Raw genomic sequence first — 12,222 nt, 5'->3', positions numbered from 1 at the left:
CCATGACCAGGAGCTGTCCACCCAGGAGCTGGTCGAACTGCAGGCAGAGGCTACGGAGGAGCAGGCCTCTTTGGGAGAGGAAGAAGAGGTAGGCAAGGAACAGCTGTCCACCGCAAAACTGAAGGAGATCTTAGAACAGTGGCAAAATGTGCAGACTCAAGCCCAGTGGTACCACCCAGACAAGGATCTGGCACATGACCTTTCAAACACATATGACGAAAGGATCATGTCCCCTTTCAGAGGGATGCTGAAAAGGCGGCAGAAGCAGCTGACCATAGAGAGGTTCTTCACGAACAGGCGAAAACAGGAAGAAGAACCTGCTGCTTCTACCAGCCGTGCCCAGTTGCCTTCTTCCTCCTCTTCCTCCTAGAAGCCTTGAGGTCAAGCCTTAAAGCCTTCTCCCAGTTGACCATCGTTCGGGCCATCCCCAGGGAGACCCTGCTGCTGTGATGTGGAGACAGTTCTGTCTGCCTCCAGTTTCCTGACTTAAAACACTGGTCATGGTGGTTCAGAGACTTCAGCCTCACTTGTTCACTTTAAAATGTGAAATGTAAAAAGTTTCGGTACTGTTGGTTTCTGTATGTTTACATGCCTTGAATATGCACTTTCTGGAGAGTTTTGCACAGTCCAAGGACTGTTAGTGACTGTTTCTGTTCAGTTTCAGTGAAGGCAAATGTTCCTGCCTCATGTTTGCTGATTTTTAAATGGTTTTCTATGATGCTTAAAAAGTTTAAAAAATTTGATTGAAATTTTTGAAATCACCTGCACAATATGTATGGCTTTAGAGAGCACTTAATAAACTCTTTGTAAACCAAATTTTGATTTTGTTCTGACTTTTTTGCCCATAGAAACACATTTAGATTTCAATGCATTCCTATGGAAAAACGCATTTCACAAGACGGCAATAACCATGGAACAAATTAAATTTGTCTTGAGAGGCATCACTGTAGATATTTTTAAAGGTGAAGTTCCTAACACTGGCTGCTAGAGGAGACAGAGACCACGCTATGTATGGTGCTTTCTATCATCCGTGTTTTTCATTATCTGTAGGGAGGGACTGATGCTCCGTGGATACGGGGGTCCTTCTGTAAAGTGAAGAAAAGTTGGAGGCAGTAAGAAAAGAGGAACGCCTGCCATGAGAAGGAGGGGCCCCATAAAAGCTCAAAGCCTCCACCTGCAGAGGGAATAACGTCTCCCGACCTCAGCCAGGCTCCCTACCTGGAAGGAGGGAATAAAGGCACCAGATCACATTTTCTAAAAGCTCCTTTTATTGCTATGGCTAGAGTGGGGGTGGGGGCTGATCTAGCTTTCCAGATGTTGCTGTGAATTTTCATCTGTTGTTATTTAATAATAATAATAATAATAATAATAATAATAATAATAATAATAATAATAATAATAATAATAATAATAATAATAATAATAATAATAATAATAATAATAATAATAATAATAAAAATAAAAATAAAAATAAAAATAAAAATAATAAAAATAAACAACGGATGAAAATTCGCAGCAACATCTGGAAAGCTAGATCAGTTCCTACCCTGACTCTAGCCAAAGGTTTTGCAAATAGCAGAAAAAGGAGCTATTAGAAAATGTGATCTAGTGCCTTTATACTTATTATACTTATACAGCGGGTAAGGGAGTCCTACTGTATTGCACCTAATCTTTTTCGTGGCCCATAGCGAACCGGTGCATCACTCCAGTCCTCCTCTTCTTTTTCCTGTCTGTATAGGACATTTTCACTGTCAAAATTCTAAAAGAGAGGTTGTTTTAAAAAAGTACCATAGAGGTGGAACGGGCTAGAGCAGCAAGACAATACACACAGCTCTCGTAGGCCACTCTAGGCTTTCCCTCGGCAATCTCTATGCCTTCTCCCTCTCTAGGCCGGTGGGTCTCGGGACCGCCCACGGAGTTCCTATGGTCCTTCCGCTCCAGACCAGAAGTGGCGTTCTCGGCGGTTCCCGTCGCCTAGGCAACGCGGCGCTGTTTACTACCAAGGCCGGGGCAGGCGAGGAGCGGCTTTCCTTGATGGAGCCGCAGCGAGCAGGTGAGCGGGGCTCCCCGAGGGCCTTCGTCTGCCCCGGCTAGGTGGTCCGTTGCCCCCCGAGGGGCGGTTGTGAGGAGAAGTGGAGAACCGCTTTCGCCCTGGCTCTTTTGGACGACAACTCCCATCATCCCGCGCTAAGGGCCGGGCGGGGGGATGAAGTTCTTCGGTCACCAAAAGAAGTCGGGAAGGGAGGCCTGGGGTAGAGCGCGGGAGCATGGCTTTCTTTTTGACTACAATTCCCATAATCCCCTGAGGGCAGAAGTCCAAAGGAGATCCTCCGTCCTCCGTGGAGGTGGGCGAGAGAGGCTGGGGGAGGGTCATGTTAATGAGGGCCAGCCTTTCTACCAGGGGTGGGCCCTAGGTGGCCCTTACATCCCATGGCCCTCGGGATAATAATAACAACAACAATAATATCAACAATAATAACAGTAATAATAGGGACACCATGGATCATTGCGTTCAGCCGCTCTCAGAGAGGACCTCAGAGTCCTAAACCCCTGAGCTATCTGCATTCTCATATTTCATGTGAAAACCCTTCCCATCGATTCAGACTTCTGCCGGCAGGTTCTTCCAGCAGCACCATCCGGGCCTTTTATGGTGGCCGGGCGGCCCCCGGCCCCAAAGAGGACCTGCATGAACCCCCTGCCCCCAAAAGGATGCTGCTGGGCATACAATTGCATGTGCTGATTTTTGTGCGCAGGGTCAAAATGAAAAACAAGCAAGTGATTAGGTACTTCATTGGTGTCACTGGGCTTGGATCCAGATTCACTGAAGTCCCTTGGTTTTATTGGATTTCCCTTCCAGTAAGAACAAGGATCCCTCCCTCCCTCCTGGGGAGGCGGAAAGCTGCTTGTAAGGGGGTCAAAATGGCACAATGATCTGTGGGCACCCTTGGCTGGAGGTTGGTGCTTTTAGGTGGGAAAATGTTTCAAGTGGTTGTTTTGGAGCAGAATTGAGCCTTGCAGAATCTACCCGTTTTTCTTTTTAGCAAGAAGTCCAAGATACACCTCGTTGTCACCTTGAGCTGGAAGAACCTGCCTACAGACGTTGGTGGTAATCAACGGTTTATGCATGGTGGCTCCATTTGGGGGGACTGGCGCCACTGGCTGCCGATCCGTTCCCGGGCACCATGCCAAAAGCTGGTCTGAACCTCTGAAGCCCTCAACGGCTCGGGTCCAGGCTATCTCAAGGACTGCATCTCCCTCTATGAGCCAGCTCAGGTAGTAAGATCATCAGGGGAGGCCTTCCTCTCGGTCCCACTGCCTTCACAGATCCGTTTGGTCGGGACACAGGGAGAGGGGCCTTCTCTGTGGCTGCTCCCAGAGACTTTGGAACTCCCTTCCACAATAGGTCAGCCTGGCCCCATCTTGGCTGTCCTTCTGCAAGCAGACAAAGACTATTCTCTTCAAGTAGGCTTTCCCTTAATTGACTGGCTGCCTGAGAGCTTTTTTTTTAAATGTGCTCTATTGTTTTTAGTATTGATTTTATTCAGTTTTTAATAAAACTTGTTAATTCCTTTAAAAATATTTGTATAATTACTGCTTTTAGCTTTCAAACAAATGAACAAACTAGCTTCCGCTCCACTGTGCTGTGGCTTGAGGGGCTGTGGCTCAGTGTTTCGGGTGGAGAAAGACCCCGGTTTGATCCCCGGCGTCTCCTCTTAGGGCTGGGAACGCATCCTGCCCTGAACCCTTACTGCCAGAGTGGGCGAGACAAGGGCTGGATGGACCAAGGACCTGACTCAGAAGGAGATCAGTTGCCCTCCTTGCCAAAGTGGGGAATGGCTAGTGAAAAACCACACCCCATATTAACTTAAAATAGCAGATATTTGTTTGGAAAGGTCAATGTAGGTTCTGGCTGGCTGGATCTTAACAGTTTGTGCTTCTTCTCTTTGACCTTGTGCTTTGAAAAACATAGTTTGGGATGAAGTTAGAGACGGCTTGTCCTGTTGTTTGCTCTCCATGTGTTGTCCTGCTGGGGCTGCCTTGGAGCCGGCCTGTTGCTGGGAAAGCCCAGCTGGCTTGTGCTGCCTTGGGGTCCCCTTTGCTCAGCCTATGAAGCTGAATACACACAACACACCTGCGCTCTTCAAATAAGAGCCAGAGAGATTGGGAGCCCCGCCTTTCCTTTCAGGTGCCCTTCCCAGCCCTTTTCTCAGGAAGGTTCCCGTTTGCAGTTCCTGGAACCCGCTTGGCTGCTCCCCTGGGCCATCTGGGCCATTTGGAGACTTAGATCCCTCAAAAAAGGATCCACTTCCTGCACTGGGTGACTTGAGCCCAGAGCCGGGGTGCCTAGTGGTTAGAGCAGGAGACCCACATTCTAGTCCCCGCAGAGGCATGAAACTCAGTGGGCAGTTGCTTGTTTGGCCTTGACTCAGGATGGTTGTGAGGACACAGGTGCGAGAGAGTCCTTTTGCTCCCTTGAATGGCAGGACGTGAACGTGACAACGGTGGGAATCATAGAAATGGGTGGGGGGGGGAGTTCCACGTCATGGGTCCCCATCCCTGACTCACAATGTCACTGTCTAATTAAAAATGAAATCTCTTTTCTCATGGCTCAAGGCTTATTTCTGGGATCTGTTTTTGTGGAGCTCACAAGCAGTAGCAGACAGGTAAAGGTTTTTTTAAAAGAGCAAACAATGTTGTGCCTTTTGTGGTCTAAGAAAGGTATCACCACAAGTACAGAATCCTAGAAAAGTGAAGTTGGAAAGATGCCTAAACAAGGCCATCAAGTCCAACCCCCTGCTCAAGGCAGGAATGCCATCAAAGCAGATCTGCCAGGTGCTTATCCAAGTTTTTCTTGAAGGCCTCCAGGGTTGGAGCCCTCGCCAACCCCCGAGGTTACTGCTCCCACTATCATACTGCTCTAACAGTTAGGAGGTTTTTCCTGATATTCAACCAAAATCTGGCTTCCTCTAACTTGAACCCATTGTTGTGCGTCCTGCACGCTGGGATGATTGAGAACAGATCGTGCCCCTCCTCTGTAGGACAGCCTTTCAAATAGTTGAAAAGTGCTATCCTATGGCCCCTCAGTCTTCTGAACATGCCCAGTTCTTTTCATCTTTCCTCTTAAGGCTTGGTCTCCAGCCCCCTGATCCTCCTTGTCGCCCTCCTTTGAACTTGTTCCAATTTATTTGCATCCTGCTTGAAGTGTGGTGTCCAGAACTGGACACAATCCACAAAGGTGAGGCCTTGGTTGTGAGGACACAGGTACGAGAGAGCCGTTTATGTCCTGCCGTTCAAGGGAGCAAAATGGCTCTCTCGTACCCGTGTCCTCAAAATATGGTCTTTGAAATTGGGTCTGGAGGCCCATGCAGCTTTTCCTGGATCCAGGGAGCAAGGTGACTCCTCCGTGGCAGCAGACAAACCACAGAGGAAAGGTTTGGAAGAGGGAACCAAACGATGATTTGTCTAGGAATGTAAGATATGAATGATGGACCATCATTGCTCTAGAGCCGTGGTTTGCAAGCTTGGATCCCCAGATGTTCTTGGACTCCAAGAACTCTGGAGAGCCATCTTCCTGCCTCTGTTTCCAGTCAACTGTTTCCTCTCAAATGGAAATGTCATTCTTTCCGTCCTTTTCTCTTGCTCTTCTCAGGCACGAATGTCTGCGAATCCCTGGAGGTGCAGGTGGAGGTCTGATCCGACTGAGCGGCCTATGAATCTGGGGCAGCTTTCAAGCTGCTAGTCCTCTTGAGCCGATGGAGAAGCTCATGCAGGTGCGTACTTTGGTGCTGGCGGCAGCGGGGCGGGTGGGTGGGTGGTATGATGATCTTGTCCTTTGTTGACTACCACAGCCCAGCTCTATCTGATGTGTTGGGTTTCCAGAATAACAAGAGAGGGTTTCTGCTGATGGCTTGCTCTGCTGTGGTTTGCTCTGGGTGTGGATCTCAATTTGCAAAGCATTTGCCTCGATTCAAGGACTGCAGGCAGTGAAAGTGTGGTCACTCAGATGGTGTTTTGTGGTCCAGGAGTGCAAAACTGGCTGCCTGCAGTGGAGAGCCCTGGTTTCATCCTGTCTCCCTTAGAGGGGTTGGGTCCGTGGGAGAGGGCAACCTCGGGAGGCCTTTTGATTCACACTATGCCACCCCCCACTCCACATCTGTCATCTGTTGTGTGCCTTAAGGCCCTTGATTGCTTTTGCCGTTGCTGCCTCCTGTGGCCACCCATCTGAATACCTTCCCAAACAGGGGCTGCCTTTGTAAAGAGTAAGAAACTAGGATTCTGGCAGCTCTGGTCTTCCTGTTTTCTGATCCTGTTTTCTTTATTGATTTCTCTGCTCTTTTCATCAAAGTTATTTTAATGCTGTTTTATTGTATTGTATTTATATCTCGCCTATCTGGTCAAACGACCACTCTAGGCGGCTACCAACATAAATAACCATATATAAAATGTAACAAAGTTTAAACATCGATAAAAAAGTTAATCAAGATGAAAGAAGGGAAAAAGAGAAAATATTTAAAAAAAGAAAAAGGAAAAAAAAGTCAAGCATTAGCTGGAGGGAAGGCCCACACAAACATCCAAGTTTTCAGTTGGTTTTTAAAGATGCCCAGCAAAGGGGCTGCATGAATCTCCAGAGGAAGGTTATTCCAGAGGCGAGGAGCTACCGCCAAGAAGGCCTGGTTTCTTGTTTTATTCCTTCCGGGCCTCCCTCGGCGACAAGCTCCTCAGCCTCACGCTCCTCAGCTTTACCTCCTGACTCGTTATATTTTATAATGAGTCCTTTTATCTTTATATTTTATAAGCTAACCCCAGAGTAGATTCCTGAATCTAGATAGATGGGGTAAAAATGGAACAAATAAATAAAGAAATACAATTACTCACTTCCACTGAGCTGTTCTTGCTTGTGGAAGCTCCCAGACCTGCCAGAAACATTTAATTGCTCATCTCATCCTTTGTGGCTTCTAAGAGCCCCAGATTTGTATGCCAGCAACAAACCCTCCTTTTCAATCCTGGTTTGTGAAGACGGAGCAAGCTAGGAATCTCAGGTTTTGACGCTACAGTTTCAGCATCAGAGAGTCTTGTAGCACCTTCAAGACTCGCAGGTTGTGTTTGGCATAAGCTCCTGTGGGTTGTAGCCCATTTCTTCCTCAGGCGAGCGGTGTCTGCTGTTGGACAGCTTTGGGCCGGTGTGCAGGCACTCCGGGAGGTGGGGGTCTTCGAATACTCAAGGTGAGACACCCATGGAGTCACAGCCTCCCTTCTGCGTGAAGAAACAGGCGTGACAGAGTTACTTCCACTTCTGCGTGAAGCTTGATCAAGTAAGATGGAAACAAAGTGGAGCGTTGCGGGATACTGACCTCCTAACGGCCCGTTCTGTGTCTCTCGCTCTTGCCGATTCCCTTCCGCAGGTGCCTTGAAAAGCAATGGCTGCCACCTCACACCTGAACCTCCGGCGTCCTGAAGGGAAGACCGCCTTTGGCCTCGCACAGCCGCCCCCGCTCACCATGCACGTCGCTCGGCCGAAATCTGCCAAGGGCCGCACAAGGTCAAGTCTGACTTACTCCCGCGGTGCCGAGGTCTGTTCCTCCTGCCCGGTGCCATCCTCCCCCCAGCCTTTGCTGGCTCCCTGCGAAGATGTGGTCGGCGGCCGCCGGGCCTCCTCTTCCCAGCCTGGCCAGGCCTTTGAAATCCGGGATCCTCTCCAGCCGGTGCCCCTGAGAACGTCGTCGTCCTTAAACAAGTACCGGGTGCTCCCTTCCATTAGCAGGAAGGAGCTGAGGAAGAATGCCGTGGAACGCATGCCCGAACGGGCCGGCCAGCAGCAAACTAGCACCCCTCCGGTGGAGGAGGAAGCGCAGGGCTCCAGAGATCTTCCTGGGGGAGGGAAGGTGCCCACCCCACTTCTGGCCAGGCACAAAGGCGGTGCGGGGGAATTCGCGCTTACCCCTCCACCGCCTCCTCCCACGGAGATCAAGCCCTTCAGTGAAACCCGAGAAGGAGCCTCCCTTCCACCGGCCGCGGATTGGGAAGAACCCTGCGAAGAGGAGGAACCGAGGCTGCTGCTGGCCATCCGGTCGCCCTCGGGCCAAAGGTTTGAGCACCACTTCCGGCCGGCCGACCGCTTGGAAGCGGTCCTGGCGGCCGCCGAGCGGCACAACTCGGCCACGTACCGGCACTGCAGCATCGAGACGGTGGGCGTGCCTCGGAGGACCTTCTCGGACCTCAGCAAGTCCCTGCAGGAGTGTGCCATCCCGCACAAGTCAGTGCTGTGCATTCTGCGGGAAGAGCCCGAGGGAGAGCCGTGAAGCCTCAGGAAAGCAGCTCTTTCCCCCCTTTCTCTCTTTTTGTATTAAATGCCATTGGGAGGTTGTGCATTTTCTTTCAAGGTCCACTCCGTTTTAGACCAAGCTGGTGCCTTTCCTCTGATGTCACGCCGTTTTTTCCGGCTCTTCCCCGCAGATCCAAAATGCAGTGTGCTTTCCATTCCCATTTTCTGCCCCAGTTTCCCATATAGTCCTTAGGCCATTTTTGTAGGTTGCAGTATTGTTTCCCAGGCCGTTTGTTCTGCCAGGAAATCTTCCATTTGATTCACGAGGAAGACTGGTTCTGTGTTTGTTGGGTTCTTAGAACCGGTCCTGTGTTGCCACAGTGTGATTCCAAATGAGTGAGACAGAAAAATGTATTCAAGCAGGCAGAATCCACCCAAGCCTCTTTTACAAGTCCTGCTGAGCAGCTCAACAGGGTTTGTGCATGAGTCGTTTTGGGGGCTGCACCCTTTAAAAAAAAAGTCCTCTGTTCCCATGCAAGAAAGCCAAAGTGAGAAGACTAGAGCTACTTGCCCTAATTCAGAAGGTCTCACTCTGTTCTCCACAGTAGAAGTCAAGGTAAGGAAGACTGCATTTGCTTGGCCTACTAAGGCGTGCTCCTGTCTATTGAACAATTAACTTCTCTTCCATGGGATTATGGCACAAATTTAGTCTAGTGAGATCGGAGTTTGGTAGATGTGTCCTGGGCAAATTTGAATTTCTGTGTTGCTTTAAACTGATACAGAGTGAGTGTTTTTCCCCCCCGAATAGAACCATGTTGATTCAGTACTTTCCTGATCAGTTGGATTTTTCTGAGCTGTGTGCTAAGAGACTTTTCTCTGGTCAGTGGTTTTCTTGCTTGGCCTATTCTGATGAAGATAAGATTGGGCCCTGTTGCGTGTTGTTTCCTTTTAAACCTTAAAATGCCATTTGTATTTTTTAAAACGCCTATAGGCGTCTTTTTAAAAACCTCTCTTATGTGCAGAGCTGTAAATCCAAGTATTCAACACAAGCGGATGGACAGCTAGCCAAAACAGGATTCCTCTTGAGTGTGGGTTTCTGGGCCAAAAGAGTGCGGGGGGGAGGTGGGACACGTGCCCCCCCCATTGTAGGTGGCACATGGGCCAAGACTGAATACCTTGGCAATTGTGAGTGAGGGGAGGCGGCCTTTTCTTGCCAAATCTCTGGCCACAGAGAGACCGGTGACTTAGATGGAGCAGGAAGCTGGCAGCCGTGGGCTGCCATCCGGGGGAACCTACCGTAGGAGACATAAGAAGCAGCAGAAAGGAAGCAAGGCCTGATCGGGGAAGAATCGACAACCCCTGGAGCGCCGCAAACCCCTTTGGTACTCGGTGCTGCTGCTTGAAGGATCAGGGGAGAAGCCCCTCTGTTCTGCCTCGCACGGGGGGGGGGGGCAACAGAGGGCCGAAGGAGCAAGAGGGAGGGGTCCTTTTCCTGGTTGCCTCCCAAGTTTGCTTCTTGGGGACATTGAGAAGCAGCAGTAAAGAGGGATGGGAGCCGTGTTTTCTACACGGTGCCCAGGTTGTACAGTAGGACTCCTATATCTGCGCTATCAGTGTCCGCAGTTTCACTTATCCGCAGTCTGAAAAAAAAATTAAAAGAAAAAGCTGAGAAATATGTATTTTCATGCCATATGTACCTGAACCTAGCCACGAGAGGGAGGCAGAGACCATAATATGTATTCTGGTTGCTGTAGAATGACTGTGGCATGGTTTCTGGCTCTCTCTGTGATGAAAATACATATTTCTGGATTTTTTTTTCATTTATCATGCTCTGTATAGCCTCTACGGTTTTCGGCATCCACAGGAGGGGCTTGGAGATAATCCCCCGCAGATACAGGGATCCCGCTGTAGTTCTTGGTGTTGAAGGAGGGGGAGATTTTCTGCCGAAGCCGGGTGTACCTTTTCAACGGAGAAGGCCAGAGAGAGTTGGGGAAATGCGCCTGTGTGAGGCTGTTCCCACACAATAAATGCCGCAGACTTAGGAGGAACCGTTCTGGGGACAATCCAGAAAAGAGCTTTCTATGGGGAATTGCTCCAGAGCAAAGGAGGTAAACATGGGGGACTGGACGTGGACTTGGGAGAATGAGGGCCTGGTTCACTAGGGAACCAGTTTAGGGAACGGACTCTCAACCTGAGGAGGAAAACAAAAGTATTTTTGAAAATCACAGCAGCAAAGACCAACCTCATAAGGAAAGGAGTGGGTCCCCGAGGGCCCCCATCGCTGTTCTCTTCCCCTTGACCAGCAGGAAATACCAAAGGGGATAAAACTAGGATCGAAGCAGCAAGATGACCATGTTGGAGGGGGAAGAGGGAAGGGGGTGGTGTTCGCCGTGTGCATTTAAAATAATCTGACAATTTATGTGTGCTGTTCTAGCCAATAAAGCTGTTCTGGGTGTTAAATTATTTTTGTTTTATTCGAGGCAAATGTTAAGTGTGCGTTGCTTTTTCTTCTTAAGGATTCAGATCTGCTGGGACGTTAGCAACTTAAAACTGGACAATGAAGTCACCCAGTTCAGGGCCTGATTTCAGAGCTTTTAAAAATAGGCTGCTGCTTGGACACCCCCCAAAAAAGGAAAAAAAGACGAAGAATGTACGGTAGACTCCTCGCATCATGGAGCGGGAAGGGGGCCTCTAAGGCCATCGAGTCCAACCGCCTGCTCAAGGCAGGGATCCCAATCCAAGCCGATCTGACAGGGGGTTGTCAAAATTTCTCTTGAAGGCCTCCAACATTGGGAGTGCTCACCACCTCCTCCTGAGGTCACGGGTTCCCTTGTAGTACTGCTCAGTTAAGAAGCCCCCCCCCCCCGAGATTCAGCCGAACTCTGGCTTCCTGTGGCTTGAGCCCATCATGATGTGGCCCCTCCTCTGGAGGACAGCCTTCCAAGTCTTTAAAAGAGCCAACTCGGTCCTAGCCAAGGTGGTCAAGAACGGCACAAGCAGGCAGTAGTCTGTGAATTTCCTGATAAGGCCACGGGAGTCCTACATTCCCAGTCTTCCCCAAGTTGGGTGGGTATTTGTGGGAGGATCCGGGAGTGACAAGGCTGGGGAGGGGGCTCTAAGCACAGCAGTCCTCCACAGCTGAACACAAAGTCCGTCTCCTTTCCGCAGAGGCACTGGAGAAACCCGTGGCTTAGTGCAGTGGTCCTCTACCTTGGGCCTCCAGATGTTCTTGGACTCAACTCCCAGAAGCCTTCACCACCACCTCTGCTGGCCAGGATTTCTGGGAGTTGAAGTCCAAGAACATCTGGAGGCCCAAGGCTGGGGACCACTGGCTTAGTAAGAAAGGCAGTATTTCTCCCTGGCTATTCCTCTCCAGGTCTCGGGAAGAGCCTGCCCTGTGAATCGCAGCATAAGGGTGCATTTTCAAGAATTTGGCCACCACCTTTTCAGAAACTGGATTTACACCCCATTGCCACACGGTTCGGCAGCTAGTCAGTAAGTTCTCCATTGACCTTATTTGAACAAAAATGTCAAAGGATAGTTGAACATAGCTTCTCTTCTTTGCTCTCCTGCTCTATGCTCTACAGCAGTGGTTCCCAACCTTGGGTCATCCAGGTGTTTTTGGACTGCAATTCCTAGAAGCCTCCACCTCTAGCTGTGCTGGCCAAGGTTTCTGGGAGTTGTAGTCCAAGAACATTTGGGTGACCTAGGGTTGGGAACCACTGCTCTACAGCCATGAGAGGGGAGCTTTTGCTTTCACTCCTCTTAGTAAAGGTAAAGGTAAAGGTTCCCCTTGACAATTTTTGTCCAGTCATGTTCAACTCTAGGGGGTGGTGCTCCTCCTCTTAATCTTGGTCAGTTAGCCTTGGCTTAGCCATTGCATGCAAACCAGCCACTGTGGTTAATCTAAGCTATGGTTTACAAAAACAAGCCAGGATCATTAAAAAAAAAACACCCAC

General features: G+C 49.6%; 1 protein-coding gene across 1 annotated transcript; it reads left to right on the top strand.

Moving 5' to 3' along the window:
• Nucleotides 1-1,514: 1,514 nt before the first annotated feature.
• On the top strand, nt 1,515-10,723 carry UBXN10 (UBX domain protein 10). The gene is made up of 3 exons (XM_020781128.3): nt 1,515-2,053; nt 5,651-5,771; nt 7,404-10,723. Exon 3 carries the CDS (start codon nt 7,419-7,421, stop codon nt 8,298-8,300), a length of 882 nt encoding a protein of 293 aa, XP_020636787.3. The 5' UTR covers nt 1,515-2,053; nt 5,651-5,771; nt 7,404-7,418; the 3' UTR covers nt 8,301-10,723.
• The last annotated feature ends 1,499 nt before the right edge of the window (nt 10,724-12,222 follow it).

This window comes from Pogona vitticeps, chromosome 7 (assembly GCF_051106095.1).
Source record: "Pogona vitticeps strain Pit_001003342236 chromosome 7, PviZW2.1, whole genome shotgun sequence".
Lineage (NCBI taxonomy): Eukaryota > Metazoa > Chordata > Lepidosauria > Squamata > Agamidae > Pogona > Pogona vitticeps.
The sequence above is the reverse complement of the archived record's forward strand: the minus strand, read 5'-3'. Positions and strand labels throughout refer to the sequence as shown.